Source organism: Prunus dulcis, chromosome 4, assembly GCF_902201215.1.
Source record: "Prunus dulcis chromosome 4, ALMONDv2, whole genome shotgun sequence".
Lineage (NCBI taxonomy): Eukaryota > Viridiplantae > Streptophyta > Magnoliopsida > Rosales > Rosaceae > Prunus > Prunus dulcis.
The window spans coordinates 7,616,065-7,638,671 of record NC_047653.1 but is presented as its reverse complement, the minus strand read 5'-3'; the positions used below and the strand labels follow the sequence as shown (position 1 = coordinate 7,638,671).

The 22,607-nt window shown below is 37.4% G+C and overlaps 3 protein-coding genes across 3 annotated transcripts; all 3 read right to left on the bottom strand.

The window, feature by feature from the left end:
* Positions 1-6,869: 6,869 nt before the first annotated feature.
* On the bottom strand, positions 6,870-8,563 carry LOC117625993. The gene is made up of 2 exons (XM_034357604.1): positions 8,502-8,563; positions 6,870-8,091 (listed from the first exon to the last, which is right to left on the bottom strand). The coding sequence occupies exon 2, from the start codon at positions 8,086-8,088 to the stop codon at positions 6,973-6,975; it is 1,116 nt and encodes a 371-aa protein (XP_034213495.1). The 5' UTR covers positions 8,089-8,091; positions 8,502-8,563; the 3' UTR covers positions 6,870-6,972.
* Positions 8,564-8,974: 411 nt separating this feature from the next.
* LOC117626639 (elongation factor-like GTPase 1) lies at positions 8,975-12,707 on the bottom strand. The gene has a single exon (XM_034358419.1). The coding sequence runs from the start codon at positions 12,405-12,407 to the stop codon at positions 9,324-9,326; it is 3,084 nt and encodes a 1,027-aa protein (XP_034214310.1). The 5' UTR covers positions 12,408-12,707; the 3' UTR covers positions 8,975-9,323.
* Positions 12,708-13,184: 477 nt separating this feature from the next.
* Positions 13,185-20,024, bottom strand: LOC117625785 (2-dehydro-3-deoxyphosphooctonate aldolase 1). Its single transcript, XM_034357343.1, has 15 exons — positions 19,022-20,024; positions 18,660-18,708; positions 18,454-18,551; positions 18,160-18,256; positions 17,715-17,780; positions 17,129-17,188; positions 16,940-17,014; positions 16,688-16,772; positions 16,333-16,391; positions 15,640-15,684; positions 15,083-15,181; positions 14,660-14,707; positions 14,470-14,517; positions 13,921-13,999; positions 13,185-13,489 (listed from the first exon to the last, which is right to left on the bottom strand). The coding sequence occupies exons 2-14, from the start codon at positions 18,693-18,695 to the stop codon at positions 13,943-13,945; spliced, it is 873 nt and encodes a 290-aa protein (XP_034213234.1). The 5' UTR covers positions 18,696-18,708; positions 19,022-20,024; the 3' UTR covers positions 13,185-13,489; positions 13,921-13,942.
* Between the last annotated feature and the right edge of the window lie 2,583 nt (positions 20,025-22,607).

Sequence of the window (22,607 nt, the reverse complement as noted above, 5' to 3'; positions counted from 1 at the left end):
AAATCAAATAATAAGTTCAATGTTTGTGTATGTAAATTCAATATATTTATAAATCTAAATATAGGGCACAAATTCATGCAAAAAGAGATATTTGGTTTATGATTGGTATTAGGGTATTGTGTGATTGAGTGTATTAAGGTGTACCAAGGGTATTTTTGGTAGTTAAATAAGGTGTACTTAGTTAATTTTATATTTTAATTAAAATATTAGGATGTACTTAGATCATAGGGTGTACTCAGTTCATTTTCGGGTTCGTTTAGAAGCACTCATATATATATATATATATATATATATACATAGAGCTTCCATTGAAGAATCCCTCAAATAAGCCTTATTTGAGGGACACTCTTCCAGGGTTCACTCCTTGTTTTATTTCATTAATCTAAACCGTCTATTTTTTAGATCATTCCAAGGCCATCTCTACTAAAAAATCACTTGAATCTGATATTATTTGACTACTCAATTGAGTTATTGAAATTTTAGTACTTTCTTGAAGCACCGTGTGTTTATTGATTTTGTATAACATAATTGAATGTCGAAACGGTTTCTGATTTATCTAATTTTTTGCAAGGATGATCTATAAATATAGACTTAAAAAAATAGATGGTTTGGATCGTTTGAAAAAAAAATTCATATAACCCTCAAATAAAATTATTTGAGGGATCTCTCAATAGAATAAGACTATATATATGGACATCATCATGCTTATTTGAATGTATGGACATGGATTTGTAATTTATATAGCTCAAAGTTCAAATATATGCGAATCAATATCAAAAAAAAAAAAAAAGACAGGAGACTTCTTACCAAAAAAATTGAAAGAAAAAAAAACATGTAGCTCAAATCACGGAACTTTTTCTCATATACATACTAGAATTTATGCATATCAATAATCATCAATAAATCTAATCTAATCGAATTAGTCATTAATATTCAACTGTTATAATCACATATGTTGCTCAAGTTAAGTTTCTTACCTTTGAGTTTGGGCTAAAATTGAGAATGCGAGAGTGATCGTACGGAAAGAAAATTTGAGAATGAGAGAGTAACTGGTTTGATAATGAGACAAGTACGCCGATAAGAGAAAGTTTGAATGAGCGGCGGGTCTGAGAGTGAGAAAGGAAAAGACCATCACCCAAAGAAATGAAATATAAGAGGAGGATTTCTAGGGATTTTAAGGGTAGTTCTGTAATTTCTATTACTCCACCCTTATAAAATAGCTAGAATAATTTATATAAAAGGAAATTATAAATATCTGTATGAGGGAGCAAAAAGGAATAATTTATTTTAATGTAAATTCTCCTTTTTAAGGGATAGCTAGCATAATATTAAAAGTCATCGTTCTGAGTGTGATGTAAGAATGGAAGTGCAATTACAATTATGTGTTGAAAAATTTATTGGATTTTGTATTATTAAACAGAAAATAAAATAAAAAAAGACATATTCAAGTTTGAAATAATACATCTTTTAAGTGACTGCATTACTTCACATTCTTTTAAGTGACTGTTCAACATCTATATATAAGAAAGTCCCGAAGATGTCGACCCGAGTGACCCTCTTTCCTGGCAGAAGATGTCGATCGACGCCTACCAGCCTGCTCGATGACCAATAAGCGGGACAAGCTGTAGAAGAATCCTCTCAAGCTCAATCTCCTAATCTACCCCACGGGCAGGGCGATCAAGGGGATCGACCCTTGGGAACTGAGGAAGAAGTTAGCCAGACGCACTCGAGGCACCGAGGACGTTGGCTCGAGCCTCGAGCCATGCGGGCAGAAGATGTCGAGAAACTAGTAAATGACTGACTCCAAGGTCTCCAACTTAAAGGAAGCACAGAGGAGGCCATGTGCAAGGAAATTGATCAAGTCGACTGCTTGCCCTTTACAGAAGAGGTGAAACGAGCTCCGCCCCAGAAGCGGTTCACAACGCCATCAATCACTCCATTCAAAAGGGACTCTGACCCTAAGAGCCATTTGAGGCACTTCAAGAGCGCCATGATTCTGTATAAGGCAGACGACGCCCTGATGTGCAAAGTGTTCGCGATGACTTTGCAAGGAGCAGCTCAGGACTAGTTCTGTACTCTACTGTCCGCATCGATAGGCAATTTCAAGGAGTTAGCCCATATCTTCACAAAAGAGTACACCTCTTATAAGATGGTCAGAAAGCATGCGGACCACCTGCTAAACCTGCGCAAGATACCAGACGAGTCTCTTCGAGACTACCTCAGACGGTTTAAGGCTGAGAAGGCAAACATCATAGGATGCAATGACCAAGTTGCATCCTTAGCTTTCAAGAAGGGTTTGCCAACCGAGCATGAGCTATATCGGGAGCTGGCCACAACTCCAAGCCAAACCTTGGCAGAAGTCTTCGAGACGGTCGAGCACTACGAACTTTGGGACGATGATCGTATCACTGCGAAGAAAGCTAGCAAGCAAGTTGATCACCCGATAAAGCAGGCAAGCTAAAAGAGCAACAAGTTCGAGCACAAAGCCAAGACAAGCGCAAATCACGACCCCAAGGGGGAGGCTTGGAAACAGGAACCTTCTCTGAGCTCACTATCCCTATCCACCAAATCCTGGCACAAGTGAAGGATAAGTCGTGGATGAGAAGACTGCCACCTATGAGGGGAGACCCCTTTGAGAGGGACACCAATAAATATTGCATATTCCACGGAGAGCATAGTCATTACACCAACAACTGCAATGCTTGAAAAAATGCACCTTGAAGAGCTGGTCAGAGGCTGCCATTGCACAGAATTCTTTGCAAACAAGGCCATTTAGCAGATCAAGGATTGTGATGCAGTTGCCAAGGAACCTCCCCAAAAGGTCATTCGGATCAACACCATTCTAGCTGACTCCTAGAAATCCGGGCTAACCACCAAGGAGCGCAAGAGAAAGATCACGCAGGCAACTTATGTCTCCTAAGTCACAACGGGAGTACCAGTCATTGTGGATACACCCATCATCGGCTTCTAGAAGAATAACTTGATCGGGCTTGACCTGTCGCATAATGACGGCCTAGTCATCTGCATCCAAATTGAACAAGTTGTGATCGAGCAAGTTCATGTAGATGAGGGCAGCGCAGTTAACATCCTGCAACTATCTGTTATCTAACATCTGTGCTTTGTGCGCGTCCTTTTTTTAATATAGCCTTGCCTTATAACGCAGATGTCATAAAAGAGAGTCTTCCCTCCCTTATAACGCAGCTTGAGCTCATCACAATCAGCCGCGCGGCGCCTCGTGGGTGGGGTTCCTCAGTTTTTATCTTTAAAAATAGTATAGCCGCGCGGCTATACTCAGTTTTTATTTTTTATTTCTTAAACTTCTGCATTATTTAAATAGTATAGCCGTGGGGCTATACTTCGATTTTTATATATAAAAAATAATGTTTGACACGTGACGCTAAAAGAGTGAGGGTCTCTCTTTTTTTTTTTTTGCAAAATAGTACAGCCGCACGGCTATACTCCCTTTTCTTTATTTTTTCCAAATTTACCTCGTGATGACACGTGGCGCCTAGTGGTTTGGGTTCCTCTGTTTTTATCTTTATAAATAGTATAGCCGGGCGGCTATACTCAGTTTTTATTTTTATTTCTTAAACTTTTGCATTTTTTACATAGTATAGCCGCGCGGCTATACTTCGATTTTTATTAAAAAATGTTTGACACGTGGCAATAAAAGATTATAGTACAGCCGCACGGCTGTACTCCCTTTTTCCCAAATGGACCTTGTGATCACACGTGGCGCCTACTGGGTGGGGTTCCTCTGTTTTTATCTTAAAAAATAGTATAGCCGTGCGGCTGTACCCAGTTTTTAGTTTTCATTTTGTATTTCTTTAATCTTTGTATTTATTAAATAGTATAGCCGCGCGGCTATACTACGATTTTTAGGGAAAAATGTTTGACTCGTGGCGCTAAGAGAGGGAGGGCCTTTTTTTTTTTTTTTTTTCCAAAACAGCCGCGCGGCTATACTCCCTTTTTTCAAACGGACCTTTTAATGACGCGTGGCGCCTCGTGGGTGGGGTTCCTCAGTTTTTATCTTCAAAAATAGTATAGCCGCCCGGTTATACTCAGTTTTTATTTTTTATTTCTTAAACTTTTGCATTTTTTAAATAGTATAGCCGTGCGCCTATACTTCGATTTTTATAAAAAAAAATAATGTTTGACACGTGGCGCTAAAAGATTGGGGGTCTGTTCTTTTTTTGTAAAATAGTACAGCCGCAGGGCTGTAATCCCTTTTTCCCCAAATGGACCTTGTGATGACACGTGGCGGCTAGTGGGTGGGGTTCCTCTATTTTTATCTTAAAAAATAGTATAGCCGCGCGGCTATACCCAGTTTTTAGTTTTCATTTTTTATTTCTTTAATCTTTGTATTTATTAAATAATAGTCGATTGGCTATACCACGATTTTTAGGAAAAATTGTTTGACACGTGGCGCTAAGAGACGGGGGGCCTTTTCTTTTTTTTCAAAACAGTATAGCCGGACGGCTATACTCCTTTTTCTTTATTTTTTCCAAATTTACCTCGTGATGACACGTGGCGCCTAGTGGTTGGGGTTCCTCTGTTTTTATCTTAAAAAATAGTATAGCCGAGCGGCTGTACCCAGTTTTTAGTTTTTATTTTTTTATTTCTTTAATGTTTATATTTATTAAATTGTATAGCCGCGCGGCTGTACTACTCTTTTTAGGGAAAAATGTTTGACACGTGGCGCTAAGAGACGGAGGGCCTTTTCTTTTTTTCCAAAACAGTACAGCCGCACGGCTATACTCCTTTTTCTTTATTTTTTCCAAGTTTACCTCGTGATGACACGTGGCGCCTAGTGGTTGGGGTTACTCTGTTTTTATCTTTATAAATAGTATAGCCGCGCGGATATACTCAGTTTTTATTTTTATTTCTTAAACTTTTGCCGTATAGCCGCGCGGCTATACTTCGATTTTTATTAAAAAATGTTTGACACGTGGCGCTAAAAGATTGAGGGTCTGTCCTTTTTTTTTTTGTAAAATAGTACGGCCGCCTGGCTGTACTTCCTTTTTCCCCAAGTGGACCTGTGATGGCACGTGGCGCCTAGTGGGTGGGGTTCCTCTGTTTTTATCTTAAAAAATAGTATAGCCGCGCGGTTATACCCAGTTTTTAGTTTTCATTTTTTATTTCTTTAATCTTTGTATTTATTAAATAGTATAGCCGCTTGGCTATGCCACGATTTTTAGGAAAAAATGTTTGACACGTGGCGCTAAGAGGCGGAGGGCCTTTTCTTTTTTCTAAAAACAGTACAGCCGCGCGGCTATACTCCCTTTTTTAAACGGACCTTTCATTGACACGTGGCGCCTAGTGGGTGGGGTTCCTCTGTTTTTATCTTTTAAAATATTATAGCCGCCCGGCTATACTCAGTTTTTTTTATTTCTTTAACCTTTGTTTTTATTAAATAGTATAGCCGTGCGGCTATAGTTCGATTTCTACATATATATCCAAAAAATTCTTTTACACATTTTTGAATTAATATATATTATATCTTTGAAAATATCATATAATGGAAGATTAATATCTACTTTGGATATGTTGAAACTAGCAAATTAATATTTCCAAGGTACAAACAAATGCAATTAGGATGGTCCGTTTCTATTTATTATTTATTAATTATTTAACCCTTGTATTTATTAAATAGTATAGCCATATTTCGATTTTTATAAAAGATAATGTTTGACACGTGGCGCAAAAAGAGGTAGGGTCATTTCCTTTTTTTAGGAATAGTACAGCCGCATGGCTATACTTAAAGTTTTTTTTTTCCAAATGGACCTTGTGATGACACGTGGCGCTAAAGAGTGAGGGTCTGTTCTTTTTTTCAAAATAGTACAGCCGCATGGCTGTACTCCCTTTTTTCCAAATGGACCTTGTGATGACACGTGGCGCCTAGTGGGTGGGGATCCTCCGTTTTTATCTTTTAAAATAGTATAGCCGCGCTGCTATACCCAGTTTTTATTTTTTATTTCTTTAACCTTTGTATTTATTAAATAGTATAGCCGTGCGGCCATACTTCGATTTCTACATATATCCAAAAAATTCTTTTACACATTTTTGAATTAATATATATTATATCTTTGATATAATATTATATTTTGATCAATCTTCCAATCGAACCATGGTATCTAAAACAGTTTAAGCAAATTTGGCACATTCGTCATATAACTACCTAAAAATGTAAAGGGGGATTTTATTAATTAAATTGGGTTATGTATGTATTTTTCAATAATACATTCGTGTTCTATACACGTCTCACGTTTTTTGAAAAGCAAACATACAATAGTCGTATTGTACTTGTACATACAATTTCTAATGTTTTATACACGTAGTTTTTACAAAAATTTCAACAAGACACACAAAATTCCCGTGTTATACAAATAATTCTCACATGTTATGGAATAAGAATAACATATGTTATAAAAATTATATGAAAATATCATATAATGGAATATTAATATCTACTTTGGATATGTTGAAACTAGCAAATTAATATTTCCAAGGTACTATTAAAAAAATCGGGTGTATCGCGCAGCTATACTTTTATATATATATATATATATAAAAGACTGTCCCAGCGCCTAGGTGCCACATGTCAAAAATGTAACCAAGCGGCTGTACTATATTTTAAAAAAATAAGAGAAAAAAACCCGAGTATAGCCGCATGGTCGTACTATATTTTGAAAATTTTTATTTATTAAAACTGTGTATAACCGCGCGTCTATACTATTTGTAGATATTAATTTGCTAGTTTCAACGTCCAAAGCAGATATCGAAGAGAGAAAATTTTCACAGTAAATCAATTAGAACAAACCAAAATTAATCACACATCAGAGTATAAAGACTTGACTTGAGCAGTAATTTGGAACAAACCAATTCGCATTTTTGCATATCATAAACAAACTTCTTTAAAATAAAAAAGTAATTTCATAATCATAAACAACCACCAAATTCATTGCAATTGCCCTAATCAATCCCCATTCTGTGTCGTACCCTCTCGTCTTGTCTCATTCCCTTGAGACTCACAAGGCTTGGCTTATAAAATCCCAGAACATCGGTGTCGAACCATTTATACACCACCTTCTTAATCATCTCATTTTTCATGTCATAAAACAGAGTCTTCCCTCCCTTATAACGCAGCTTGAGCTCATCACAATCAGCCTTCACAGGAATGAGAACTTGATCATCCAAAAGTGGCTGATGCTGCAAAAATTTCAATGGTACAATGATCTTATTTTGACTCCATTGTTCCTCTTTCAAGTCTTCTAGCACCAAGACATGAAGTTCTTCCTCTACAATATCTCCAACAGCTATATGTTGGTTCCAATTGAAAACCCAAACTCTCTTGCAGCCATTGAAAACTCCTTGGGGCAATGTAGTTGTGATGAAGCACTCGTTCCATGGATCGAGAGCTTGGACTTCCAAGCACCAATCTTCCCCATCTGTTATAATTTCAGAACAAAAATAAACCCCATCATGAATCTCATCAGTTAGAAAAAATTGCCTTCTTGTTGTCCATTTGCCATTTTTCTTCAACAAGCCTTGGTTTGGGTGTTTCAAGGCTCTCCAATCCCCATCTTGTCCAATGCTCATAACTTCATATCCCACTTCATCATTGTGGATATAAGCACTTACTAATTTGGCATCACCAGTCAATGAATCAAAAGCACATTTCATTCTACACACATCCATATGTGCATTAGGCAAGTCAAGGACGTGACCAATGACCGGATTTCTGATGCGGCAAACAGGAAGACTGTGATGCTTCTCTACAAACAAGCCAGCAACACGGGACATACACCGGATATTTTTACTGTGAAGAAGGGCTACTTGGTCATGTCTCCTACTGTATTGACATTTTATTGGCAGAGGACTAGCCCGATCCATATGCTTCACAATGAAGTGATGGTCTTCAATCAAAGCACACCATTTCTTGCACACAGACTTCATTCTCAGTAAAGCGTCTACAGTTAGCCAACTCAGAATCTCAATGATCATCTCAAAAGGAAGCTTTAGTGCTTTTCGTGCGGGATCCAATCTTCTTCCTTGATCTCCACTTTGGTAGCGGGGCACCATGTTCATGCTCTGTGGATACAACAAAGTTCATTAATATTGTTTGATCACAGCAATGATTGTTCTTAACAAGAGCGTTACACGATAATTTCACTATATATATCAGTCACACTAACATTATGTAGCAATGTGACGAGTGCATGGAAGAATTTATAGCTCTTAAAACGGATAATCTAATAAGAAGATATGCTGCAATTACAAATCACTAGTCTCCAACCAAATCATGAACCAAACAGAATTTTAAAATATAAATAGATCTACATATATATATTCCAACATAAATTTATTTCAGTATACATGGAGATCATCATGCTTTTCATAATGTATGCCCTAAAAATTATGTAGTACTACAAAGTTCAAATATATGGATTCTTAAAAGAAACATACGTAGCTCAAATGCAGCTAAAATTAAGTTTTTTTACCTCTTAATTTTGGCTGAAATTGAACGAGCGGCCAAGAAAATTTGAACGAGCGGCGGGTCCAATAGTGAGAGAGAGTAGAAAACAAATGATGGAATAAATAATAGGCAAAAGGAGAACTTCTAGGGATTTTTAAGGGTAATTTTGTAATTTGAATTAATGAATTTATACTATTCTTTTTTACAGCGAAGATACTATATTTGACAGAACCCCCTTTCTCCTTCGGACATTCAATTATCCCTCACTAATTGTAACTTTTTCTTCATTGCTATTTGCACAATATCTGTTCATGTGTTGTGCTATTTTAAGGTTGTTTGCTGCGATGTCCATTTACTCGAGGGTATAAATGCACACAAAAAATGAAATACTTGATAATATAAATCATACTCTGCTTTGCAATTCACATCTGGACTACAGATGAGCCTCCTGAATATCAGATTAGCACTTTGGCAAACAAGTGAGATCATAGCCAGAAATTATCAAAAGCAGATCGTATAATAAACACACTGTCAAGTTGTTTTGTACAAGTATTGCTGGTAATTAGTGTTTACCTTCAACAAAATATGATCTCTCTGGTATTACCAAAGCACTAAAAGAATCCTAATCCTAAGAGAAGATAAAACTCAAATGCCGGCTTCCGCAAATTCCAACAATAAAATGAAATTATACTAAAGTGAGCACATTACAACTATATCAACAACCTCCATACTTTTGCAAAAAGGAGTTGATCACTCACAAAGGACTACAAAATTGTCCCTTCACAATATAGAGAAGGATCCTCTGCATTGAAGGAGTTAAATCACTCATCGACTATATCGACAACCTCTACACTTTACGAGCCAGGGTCCTCTGCTTTGTTGCGTGCTGTACTACTTTTTCCTCTACATGAAGGCCCTTCTTCCGTCTTACGGCATTAATTAGTTTCCTCGCGGTATTGGGAAGCACACTAGAACCATCACCAAACTCCTCAATTTCCTCTTCTGTTTTCGGTACAAAGAAAGGATCGTCGGGAAGTGCTTCCCAGTGACTAAGCACAAGAAGAGCACTTGCAGCACCAGAAGTCCATCTTCTAAGCTCATCTGCAAAACCAAAGCTTTCAGAAACTGGCAGATATGCATGCACGGTGAACAATGGGGAGCCTTCCTGCATTTCCTCCTTTAAAACTCTAGCCCGCCTTCTCCCAAGCACAGCGTACATAGAACCCAAATGCTCGGTTGACGTGTTCAACTCACAGAAGTACATGGCTTCCACAAGCCGTGGCTTCTTTTGAAGCACAGCTTCTCTACAAGCATCTTTGACGGTTGTCATTACCTGTCCTCTGAAGATGCCATATTGCTCATGTTGCTGGTTGGAGGCTTCCACCTCATCACATTGAGCAGTCAATGGTTCAATTTCAGCCTCAATAAGAAATGCTAAACCCCACATAGGTTCATCACATAAAGGTCCAGCAGCAGTCGCCACTTGAAACCCAGATACAACACTGCTTTCAAGGCTCTCTGCCTCCTCATACAATGCTTGAGTTACTTCTGAAGATGTATCACCAGCTATATTTCCACTGCCACAAGCATCCACAAATCCTAATTTTTCAGATACGTGAGAGTTGCCACGGATGAGGACAGAGCCATCAGTATCCCTTCCTTTAAGGTCTGGAGTAAGCAGGATGTTAGGACCAACCTGCGAAGGGCCAAGTGCCCATATCCTTTTAAGAAGTTTTTGCCACTTCAGTTTACATTTCTCAACCCGATCCTTGTCATTTTCCCCACTAGAATAAATATCACTCTCCACAGCATCCATGATACGTTTCGTCAGTGCTTCAGTCGGATTCTCATCTTCTTCTATCCTTGAAATCTTTGTGTCCAAACTTTTATTGGTCTGGGCATTACCTTCGATGATTTCTCCAAGTAAACCAGAACTCTCCTCAAGCACCTTAGTTAAAGAAGGTGGGAGCTTTATGACTCGCACCTTAATAGTACACCTTTCATTTGGCGTCTTTTTCTTAACACAATCTGAGCTCTTAAGAAACAATTTCAAATTCTCAAGTTTATCGACTACATCTCCCTCAATGGTCTCTTTATAAGAAACAAGAGGTGGAGACACTTTCAAGTCTATCCTTGCAAATCTCTCCTTCAAATCCTTTATGCATCTTTCAAGATGTACCTCTCCTGCAGCAGACAGAACATGCTCTCCCCTAGCAGAAACCGTGACCTCTACAAACGGGTCTGCCCGGTTAAGCAGCCGTAAACCCTTCGTCAGTGCACCCATGTCTGCAGGATAAGAAGGCTCAATTGCCACTCTCAGAGTGGGAGAAACTTGGAATGCCATACTGGAGAAAGGCCAACAGTTTCTAGTTGACGAAAGTGTTGCACTTTTCAGTATATGCTGGCCAAGGCCTCGAATTGCCACGAGATTCCCGGCATGTGCAGAGGCCACATGTGTTAAGCCTTGACCCATCATGAGATATAAAGATTGTAACTTAGCCTCCTGGATATGCTTCTTCATTGACTCCCCTTTTAATGGATCATACAAAGCTGAAAGCACATAAACTTTCTGGCCTGAATAAAGAACCCCACTAAAGATCCTTGCAAATGCAAGGAAACACTCATTCAATTCACCCTCATCACTTACGTTGTTTATGATTTCCCCATGTAATCCCCTCTGTGGAAGTACTTTCATTGGGACAGCAAACATTTTGGAAACAAAAGCAACACAAGGAGCTTCTGGCCTCGAATCACAAGCTTCAACTGATTTTCTCACAAGCTCTGCCTCAGCAAGCACGTTGGGATCAACCCCATCACTCAGAACCTGTCTTTTGGGAAGCAACCGTGTTATTCGATATGCCTGTGCTGCAACTGGGTCAGGCATACACCTAACCACCATTGACAAGACTGCATCAAACAGAGGAAGCCAGCGGCTCATCACAGCTTGAAGCACAACCTTAGGATCCTTGTTCTGAAGCTCACGAGGTGGTACATTCAAATTAAACGACTTGATTACTTTCTCAAGCATCACTTTATTATTATCACCATCTTCCAAAGCAGCCTGATAAACCTGCCAAAGTGGTTCAAGCACAAACTGAACAAACATGGGTCTGGCTTTACTTAAACCAGCTACACCTTTCTTCCCCACAATCATCTTGGTTTTGGGATTATAGTACCTGGGTCCCCACAGAGCTTTTTGCAAAGCAGCTGTGCTCGCACCTAGTTTCGAAGCATAAAACTCAGCAAACTCACGAATACAAAAACCCCAACCATCCAAAGCACAGACAAACGCTACATTGCCCTTCTGGGGCTGAAACGTATCTTCCTCATCATCCTCCACATCCAAAAAGGCGAGATTTTGGTCACTACCCACATCTCCAGAAGGCCCAGAAAGTATAGCATCAACGTCAGACAAGTACTTCTCGCTCTTATACGCACTCACAATCCCATTAACCTCATGAACAATACGCACTAACCTCGTATAAGCCTCCATGGGACTCAATTTCAACTCGGAGATCAACCGGTCAATCTTGTTGAGCACCAAGCAAGGCGTGAGCTTCTCAATCCAAGCCTGGCGCAAAACGGCGTGCGTTTGGATGTGGACGCCCTCAACAGCGTCGACCAGGACCAGAGCGCCGTCGCTTAATCGAGCGGCGGTGGAGACCTCGCTGCAAAAGTCCATGTGGCCTGGAGAGTCGATGAGGTTGATGGAATGGTCTTTGTATTGAAGAGAGATGGAGGAGCTTTTCATGGTGATGGCGCGCCTCTGTTCCTCGTCGAGATAGTCCATGAACCGGAGGCGGCCGGCGAGTTTGGGGTGGACGACGCCGGCGCCGGCTCCAGCGATTAGGTGGTCGGCTAGGGTGGTCTTGCCGTGGTCCACGTGGGCCAGTATGCATATGTTTCGGATATTTCGGGTATTATCGGCCATTGATTATACACTTGGTAGAAAGATGAGGCCCGAGATACCGGAGGTTGGGGACTGAGAAGAATGGAATTGGCGAGATATCGGTGGTTTGGTGCAGACGACGGACGAAGGCTTAGTCGCACGGCGGGGAGGTTTTCAGGTTTTTAAGAATTAGGGCTTTTGGAACACGTGTTGCTATATGAATATGACCTTTTTTTTTTTTTCTTTTCGGAATGTGTGTTTTCCTATTTATTTTTTTCTCCACTCGAATGTTTTTTTTTGCTAAATTTTTCCTCCAATGGTTAGTTCCACCTTTCCTAGGGTTTAACTCCATGCGGACAGGATTCGAAACTGCAAATATGCAATTAATGTTTGTGTAAACCCTCACCTCCAATCGCTTGAAATAAAACTTATTCTAATACAATTTTGTTATAAAACAAGAGATAAAAAGTGAGAGCAACTTTACCAAAAAAATTAAAAAAGGTGAAGGAGCAAGAGAGATTGGGAAAATTGATAAGTCACGTGTACTTCTGCTTATAAACATTTTTATTAGAAGATGTAGAAACTTTTATAAAGTTTGTGTTCAAGGTGATTCTCCAAAAATACTAAAGATGGCAAAGTAACATTTTAACATTTTCTGCTAAATGTATTGTCATAATCGGTTTTGGTTATCTAAAACCATTTTTTAGCCATTTTAAAAACATTTCCAAACAACCATTGATTTGATTATCTAAACTAAAGTCAAGTTATTATGACAAAAAATATGATTTCATTCCTACCCTTTCCAAAACCCCAAAGAAGTGTAGGAACACAAAATTAATTATTCTCTTAATATGCATAAACATCACATATTAAAGGGAAGTAAACCAAATGATTGAAGAAAGCAAAAATAATTATTTCATAAACCCTTCAAACTGCTATGAATTCATGAATACAATGATAAATAAATGATGGCTTAGCCCGGCGAAGGACAGCATCTTATCTCATATTTGATCCTGGTCTGCACAAACATTATCACCAGCTCATCCAGTGGGGATGTGGCAAATGCCACCCCCTACAGAGCTAGCTATCACTTCAACATGTATTACTTGAACATAGGCGTATACCTGAAATAAGTAACAGCAGAAGCAGACTCATATCAGGAACTTGAATGGGGCTGGCAGGTCAAAATAAAATAGAAGAAAACCAGTAAGAGTATCATTTGGTCAACATCATGTTAAGCTCTCTAAAAACTATCAGGCAGTATATACGTCGGCAGTGACAAGAAAGAAATGTTTTAAACTCTTTCAGCTCAATTTTCAGACCTACATATTGCCTGGAGGGGCAAAGAGTATGTGATTGAGAGTAGCGCAAACCACTCAGTTCTGCATCTTGTTGCCCCAATCTGCACTCTCATTAATTACAGTTTTTGGATTGAGGATGGATGTGCTCTCCTTCTTTTCAATCTAGGATGCGCTATAACACACCACCTATTCACAATAATCGCTAACAAAAGAAAAACTGGCAAATATTTAATGTGTTTTACCACCCTTCTTACCAAAAGTGTAGCTTCAAGTCTTCTAATCACGATAGGGTGTGAGATCAATGTTGAAGCGTTGCTTCCCCTTGCTTACCCTCTAAAAATTAACAACAAAATAGAACATCCAGGTCAGTATCTAGCAACAAAATGAAAAATCATGTTGTTAGAAATGCAGAAACCAAAATGAAAAATCGTTCAGGTTTTTAATCTTCTTTTTCTTTTTTCTTTTTTCTTTTTTCCTTCCATCCTTTTGAGGTGTGGTCAAGGAAGGTTTTGGGAGGGGAGACTCTACCAAATACAAATAGCATATATGTCTCAATAAAATACTCCTGAATTGTTTCAAAAGTTGCTGAAAGAATCTGGTATTGATACTACACTAGCTAAAACTGCATTTCCAATCATGGATAATGTAACAACCCACATGCCATTGACTCTCAGATATACTTCAAAGTAACCGAGATAATATAGCATTCCATGTACATAGCATTTCAATAATGTTTTCACCACTTGACTCAAAAATGATCAGAACTCTAACTGCTCATATTATGAATGAAGCAAAGGACTTACAGCAATTGCTACAAGCTCTACCAGCAGTTCCTCCAAATGGCGCAAGGGCTACAATCATATATAAGAAGTAATTTAAACATCTTAACTTGATAAAATACTTTTAGTTAAAAAAATTCTATATATTCAAATATGCCACAACAGGAATGAACTTCCAGAGAAAATGCTCATGGAATAAGAAAGCATGACTCACCCATTGAGTTGGACCATCAACCGGCGCGTTAGAAGGATCATCGTGTACCTAAGTCCCCAAAGGAAAATCTTAAAAACTCAAAAGTCTACAGCAAAGTGTGCATATATGAATCTATTCATAAAGAAGAATATTACCCTAAGAAATCTTTGCGCAGCTTCATATTGGCCATACAATTAAAAGCTAAGAAAGATGAATTCATATTGCACACTTTCGAATTTGTATGGAAATAGTTGCAGATAAACGAGATTATTTATTCACAAAGCTCCTTCAAAGTGAACTCAAATGAATTCAAATTAATCTGTGCCCTACTGGTAATTGGATTTACTTAACTTCAACTAATTTGTTCTCTAGCAACCCTAGAATTACGAATCCTAATCCTAAGAGTAGATGAAGCATAATGCCTGCATCAACAGATTATTTTACCTCCATGAAAATTCCATCCACTCCAACAGCAACTGCTGTCCTTGCAATGCATGGAATCAATTCACGAAGACCACCACTGGCTACACCTCCATCATCCAACTATAGGAGAAAGTTACCATTTGATATGAGAAAAAACATTCGTATCAAAATAAAGTAATCATATTACATCTTAATCGAAGAAATATTGTGACACTACGGATAGAAACTTACAGAAAAGCAGGATTATTGCAAATATCTCCACACACAAAAATTACAACATCAACAACCAGAAGCAATTGCCAAAAGTATTTATAATTTCATCCATACGCAATGACATAAGACCAGTTCCTAATGTTTGTTGTTACTCAATAAGAAATGAAACAATCCAACATTTTCTCCCCAACTACCAAATTATGTGATTTTTCACAGGTCATTTCTATGTCAAGGAGAAATGGAAAGGATTATTTAGTCTAGGTTACAGTCTTCATGGGAAATAACACAGACATAATCATACTTTTTGAAGCAAGGAAATTGCAGAGTGCTAACTTACGAAAAAATATATGTCAGAATTTTCTCACCTTTCTCCCAGCAGGCTGTTGCAATGCATGTGTTACATCAGCAACCTGTAGCGAAACACTTAAGTTGAATCAGCTGGTCTGGTCCTCAGATTTTAAAATGAAATGGAGGCAGCGTGTTCAGACTATCACTATTGAAAAATTGGGACAGAAAAGAATGCAAAAGTGAAAGAGAATTATCCAACAAGAACCAATGACTGAAAGCATTTGTAAGGATCAGGTGAAGGTCACCCAACTGAACTGGATACATGTCAAGTTTTCAACCCACTCCTATAGATTGTCAGACAACTGAGACCTACTAGCAACATACAAACACATATTTCAACCTCTTTGTAATTGATTTCAGTACTTATGAGGAAACAGGGCAATAGGAGAGTCAAATTTTCATTGTCCTTTTATGAGATGACGATAAAAAATTTCATTAGAAAGCCAAGTGTTTCCTATACATTCAGTGCCCAACATTTCCTACAATCGCTTCCTATAGGTGCTTCTCCATCCCCAGAAGCACTTACGGTCTATTTGAACCAAACATTATAAAAATCATTTTGGAAACAAATTGAGAATGGGGAAAAGGAGGGGGTGTAGTCGTGTACTTCCAGTATTCCTGACAACAGAATTGTTTCTCTTTCTTAGGAAAATAAAGCACAAAATAACAACAGCACATAAAAATAGGAGCAGAGTATAAATTTAACTTACAACTGGACAATTAGCTTCTCTGATCCACTCCAAATTGCGCGGATCAACAATTAAATCATCTATATACCAAAGCAGAAATATAGGATAAATCAACTGAGAAAGAACAAATTATGAGAATGCATCAATAACTTTGATCGTAGAATGTTTAGAAGGCAACATTAAATCTCAAGAAATATGAATGGAGAGTCAATGCACGGAAGTTTAAAGACAAAAAGGGGGGAACATGACGCCAACGAAATATAGTTTCACTAGAATTAAGCAATGGCCACACAGAAAGTGGGGCAAGCACTAGAATATTGATGAAAGCTGAAACAGAAAGCTTAATTGAAGAGAGCATAGATACTGTAAGACTTACTATAGCCAAACATAGTTCCCCTTTCACAGACCATCACGTTTGGATTTCCAGCCAGTCTAACCTTCTCAGCTGAATTTACCATGACCTGAAAAAATGAACATTTTGAAGATTAAAATCAGAATCAGAAGCATACCTAAATCTTTTAAAAGAGATTAGTTAGTGGAGGTTTAATCAGTTGGTTCAGATTGAACTACTCATCATTAAACTCAGAGAGAGAGAGAGAGAGAGAGAGAGAGAGAGTAAATCACTCACAGAAGGTGCACAGAATTGGCCTTTCTTAATGTTGATAATTTTTCCAGTCTTGGCTGCTGCAACTAGAAGATCTGTCTGCTTTCATAAGAAGTCACAAATAAGATACATTGGCACTCTCACATCCTCCGAAACTAAAAACTTCATGATTTTTTTTTTTTTTTTCTGATAGAGGATTCCGTTTAACTTAACCTGGCGGCACAAAAATGCAGGAATCTGAATAATGTCTGCAACTTTACCAACTTCTTCACACTAGGAAAAACAAAAAAGCAAAGAAAAATGTGAGGAACAGTTCATGACCTGTTACAAACCAGTTGACCGATCTTTGATTCAATCTTGGAATGGTTGTTAAAGAGACCCATGGTAATCGTCTTTTTTTCCTTTACCTGAGGAACTTTCCTTGATGTATGACACAGGATGGTAAAGAAATAGACAAGGATGCATGGTGTTGCCTGATTGTGCATGCAAGTATTCAAGATAGAATGCATAGATATCCATTGACCAAGTCCAAAATCAAGAAATATAACAGAGTAAATTATAACCTATTCCAGAGTCTCTCTTTTCCTTATCCACACACATTTAGCGTATCCGAGGTATCCAAATGGTACACATTTATTCAGCATAGCAAAGAGTGTCTTGTCAAACAAAGCTCGTTCTTCCTACCCTTTAGGCTTTATCTTTAACCCATCAAATTTCCAGGCTTAAGAAAACAATATCTAGTATATTAAAAACAAGAGTTAAAAATTATGTATATTAAGAGATGAGACAGAATGCTCACCTGGCTAGCTTCGTGCACATCTGTAATTATAGGAATGTCATATGCTACTTTAACCTTTTCAAGGATCTGAAATAATTCGGGAAAAATAATGAGGAATTAGTGATTCCAAGTTAAATATCTTCTCTATTGACAATTAATGTCAAGTTAATGCTTGGAAAGATCAATTTTACTCTAGAAAGTTCTAACCATGATTTTTTTGTATGCCCTAGTAATTGCAGCTAAGCCATTAGAAGGCTAAATGTATCAGCTAATGACACAGGAAAACTTCAAAGTTCAAGAACACATGACTAGCCACGATGGGAAAAACTGATTACCAACACTGAAATTGTGGTCTATTTGAAAATTAATAAATATCTAGTACACTCCCTATATTTATCACCACAGAAACCAAAGTGGTTTGTATCTTAACTTTGAATAAAAACAAAATGATGTAGCTGTGCATCACCTTTAAGCCTTCAGTGAGGCCAGGACCCCGGAATGATTTTGAGGATGTACGGTTGGCTTTGTCAAAGCTTGACTTGAAAACCAGTGGCAATCCAACTCTACAAGATTGGAAAACAAGTTGTCTATATCACCAAAAATCAAAAGTTCAAATCCAATCTTCTATCCCCATTTTGGCACGTAGAAGAGCCTGATAAAAATGAATCTTTTTCCTTCTCTTATTTTGCATAAAATAAACTACAAAAATAAACAAATGATCAAAGAGTAAATGCATAAATCCCAAAGAGAAGGAGCAGACTTTGTTGCAACATGCTTTATGTGCTTGGCCATCCGGAAAATGTGCTCTTCGGATTCAATCACATTGGGACCCGCTAATAAGAAAAATGGTTCTGCTGCCTGTAGAGATAGATTAATCAAAGATTAAAGTACCCAATGGAACCATAAAGCATCCAAATGCATATACCCTTTAACACAGGAACTTAAAAGACCCCAACAAAGTAAAACCTTGAGCTGGTTATATAACACTGTTGATGCATCCATCTTTGCCACTTCGCTGAAATACAAATGAGACTACATATAATCATTCAAACATAACACGTACTAAAAAAATTGTTGATTTAATCAAAGCAGCAGCCAAGATCTCAAGGAATTTAAAAAAAGTTTTTCTTGCGGTTGATAATTCAGATGCTGATAGTCTGTGAAAGATTCGGAGGTAATCTATTTTCCCGCAATTTTTTTCCGGGTATCCAAACGGACCATAAAACGAAATGTGAATGCAAATTCAAACTTGAATGTAGTTGAATTTCACAGATCTTCAAATATATTACAGAATATAAAAAAGAGGCAGATCAAGCAGAGAACTTTACCTCACTTTAATCACAAAAACAGGGAGAGCTTCAGTGAGTAATGGTATAGAAGCAGAGACGAGTTACCCAGATAGTGTTATGAAATAATTCTGTCACCGACTCTCTGTCACTGTCACTGAAGCTGTACTGTATGAATGTGTGTGCGTGCGTGCGCGCTCGACTGTGTGTAATGTGAAGGTCCAAAAAACTTTGGAGGCCCAACTCTGAAAATTCTCAGCCTTTTTAACTTGTAATTTGGGCTAGTAACCCCATTACAAAGAGCTTCTGAAAAGTGGGCTCACTCATTCTTTGCTGATAAGAGCTTCTCATTAGCAATGAATAATCCCCCTCACTCGCTCCTCTAATTTAGCGAGCTCGAAAAGCGGCTCGCAATATAATACCCACGCTATATTGAATTCGCGAGTTCGAACTAAACCATCGCAGAACTAAATCTTCGCACTGTCGTCGCCCAACCTCACTGTCACCACCACCAACCGTATCGACACCAACAACAATAGCCAATTGAACACCCAATCAGTTGACCCAGAGAGCCCTTTCTATCTGCTCCGATTCCTCATGGGGTTACCTAATTTCTGCAACCAAACAAACCCAAATCACTAGCTTGTCAAGATCGAAGAGGATGTACGGCGTTCCTGGGAGAGCACCTTTGCTGAAGCCTCTGTTTGAAGCTTTCCCGATTGAATTTTTAAAAAAATTAGTCAAAAAGGGAGAAGGAGAACTGGGGAAAAAGGGGATGTGGAGGTGGGTTGCAATGAGAGAGAGAGAGAGAGAATTGGGGTTGGTTGATGCGAGCTCCGATCGTTCTTCTTCTGTTTGCAAAGGCACCAAAGGTGAAGAAGCAAGAATGAATCTATTAATCCCAGGGAGCAAGAGAAGATGGCTTCAGTGGGGGAGGGGGATCGCAGCAAGTATCACTACATTGATGATTTGATCCCATAGGAGGCAAAACCTCTGCTTTTTCTCCCCGTCCTATTTCCAACAATGCAATGAACCTAATTATCTTAAAATAAAATAAAAACAAACAAACAAACAAAAAAAAAGATAAAAAGAATGGGGAGGTTGAGTTGGGTCTGGATTTGATGGTTTTTTTTTTTTTTTTGTTTAAGATAATTTTAGCCTTTTAAAAAAATTCAGAATTTTTGTTGTTTTTTCAATTATTGTTTTAAATTTAAATATTACAATAATTATTTTTTTAAAATAAAATAAAAACAAACAAACAAACAAAAAAAAAGATAAAAAGAATGGGGAGGTTGAGTTGGGTCTGGATTTGATGGTTTTTTTTTTTTTTTTGTTTAAGATAATTTTAGCCTTTTAAAAAAATTCAGAATTTTTGTTGTTTTTTCAATTATTGTTTTAAATTTAAATATTACAATAATTATTTTTTAGTCCGACCACACAATACCAAACATAGGTCTTTACTATTTTTACAATCCAGCTTCTTAGTCCGACGCAGAACCAAACGTAGGACAGTACTTAATCTAGCTTAGGCCAATCCAAGATAGTCCCAAAATTTAATCCAGTCCATGACAGTCCGCCATACCAAACGACCCCAAGATTGATCAGTCCACATGGGTTGTAGATTTTTTATTGGCTTAATTACTGTTTTACCCCTTGGAACGATTGCTTGATCTCACTTTACTCTTTAAAATTGAAATTTTCTCACTCAATCTCCAGAATCTCTAAAAATTACTAAAATTTTCTTATTTTACCACTTTTGTCCATAAGACCGTTAAGTGTGCTAATGTGGCATGTGCATTGTAGTAATTTTAGCTCCTCTATTTTCTATCTTTGCATCTCTCTCTCTCTATAACTCTCACTCTCTCTTCTCTCCCCTCCCTGACCCAACCCTTCCTAGAATTACTCAACACACCCAACTTACCTGCTTCTCTCTCTTCTCTCCCCTCCCGTGGAGGGGAAGAAAGGCAAAAAGGGGTTTGTTAACCTTAATATTTTAAAAATATATATTTATTTAAAATATGTTTGTTATATTTAATTTGGATTTTAAAGTTTTTAATGGCTAAAATTACTAAAATTTCATGTCATATCAGCACACTTAACAATTTTGTGGATGGAACGAAAGTGATAAAATGAGAAAATTTTAGCAATTTTTAGAGATTATGGGGGTTAAGTGATCAAATTTCAATTTCAAGGGTTAAAATGAGACCGAACATCCATTCTAGGAGTAAAATAGAAATTAAGCATTTTTGTTTATAGGCTTATTTTATGTTTCACCCCCTGAAACTGAAATTTTCTCACTTAACCCCTTGAATCTCTAAAAATTGCTTAAATTTTCTCACTTTACCACTTCCGTCTATTTCTGTCAAGACACTTAATGGTTTTGTGAATGGAAATGGACGAAAATGGTAAAGTGAGAAAATTTCAGTAATTTTTAGAGATTCAAGGGGTTAAGTAAGAAAATTTTAGTTTAATGAGGTAAAGTAAGACCGAGAGTCCTTTTTAAGGGATGAAACAGTAAATAAGCCTTGTTTATATAAGTGATATTGAGAGAGAGGGGAAATCGAACTTAAAATCTAGATACATAGATAAATGTTCTTATCAACTTGAGCTACAAGTCCCTTATACTTGGGTTGTTTGTAAATTTGGTTTGGTTTAAATCTCAAGGTGCATCCAAACCAATGTTACATAACGGTTCATGTTGGTTCTGTTTAGGTAACAAAACCAAGACATTCCATATAGTGGCTTTTTCTTTTTTTTTTTAAGATAGAGAAATTTGGGGAGAAAGATAACATCAAATTCAAATGATTGATGCATGTTACGAAACTAATAGTAGATGATAATAACCAACAAGAAAATCCCAAGTTAAGAAGAAATTATATAAGCGGTTTAGTTTAGCTTAGCTTCAGATAAGTTGAATTGTCTAAACTTATTACGATTTGGTTCAGTTCAACAAAAATTATAGTTAGTTAAAATAAGATAAATAAAAAATTCGGATTGATTTGGTTTGTTCGGATTTTACATTGCGGAAAATTTTTTTGCCCACCAATCAAGTCAACTGCTAAACTTTTCACAAAATCTCCAACAAGAAATTTTTTTTTTTTTCTTTTGAGAGACCAACAAAAAAAATTTATTTTGTGGTGTTCATAAGGCTTAGAATATATAAAATGTTTTTTTAATATGAAATGGTCTGCCGAGATGGGCGTGGCAATCCATGCGGCTAGCTTAGCTTCCATCTTGGAGGCACCAGCCTTCTCGACATAGGTGGCTGGCTGACTTTCTTTTTCTTTTCTATGTGTTTTTTTTGGTTGAAATAATTGTTTTTTAATTATTTATTCTGTTTAGTTTTAAAGAAACCAAACAATAGAAAGAAAAATCGAAATCAAAAGAAATTTTGTTAAGAGCTGGATGTACTGATGTTTTGTAACTGAGTGTAGGCTATAGGCTCACATATGAAATATTGTATCCAGCATCCCAAAATGAAGATTTACTTCAGCAGTTGCTCTAATTGTCAGAAAGTTAAAATATACGACAATTAGTGATTTACTTAAAATAGCACTATAGCAACATCCTTAGTATAAATAAGTTTTTCTCGTTTCTTAGGTCGTCAATGGATAAAGAGTCATATTAA

Excerpts from the sequence above, each read along its gene's own strand:
- LOC117626639 (XM_034358419.1), bottom strand. The coding sequence starts at position 12,407 with ATGGCCGATAATACCCGAAATATCCGAAACATATGCATACTGGCCCAC.
- LOC117625993 (XM_034357604.1), bottom strand. The coding sequence starts at position 8,088 with ATGAACATGGTGCCCCGCTACCAAAGTGGAGATCAAGGAAGAAGATTG.
- LOC117625785 (XM_034357343.1), bottom strand. The coding sequence starts at position 18,695 with ATGGATGCATCAACAGTGTTATATAACCAGCTCAAG. Across the intron at positions 17,015-17,128 it reads CTGCATTTTTGTGCCGCCAG|ACAGATCTTCTAGTTGCAGC; the intron begins GTTAAGTTAAAC and ends TTATGAAAGCAG. Across the intron at positions 14,708-15,082 it reads TGGATGGAATTTTCATGGAG|GTACACGATGATCCTTCTAA; the intron begins GTAAAATAATCT and ends TTGGGGACTTAG.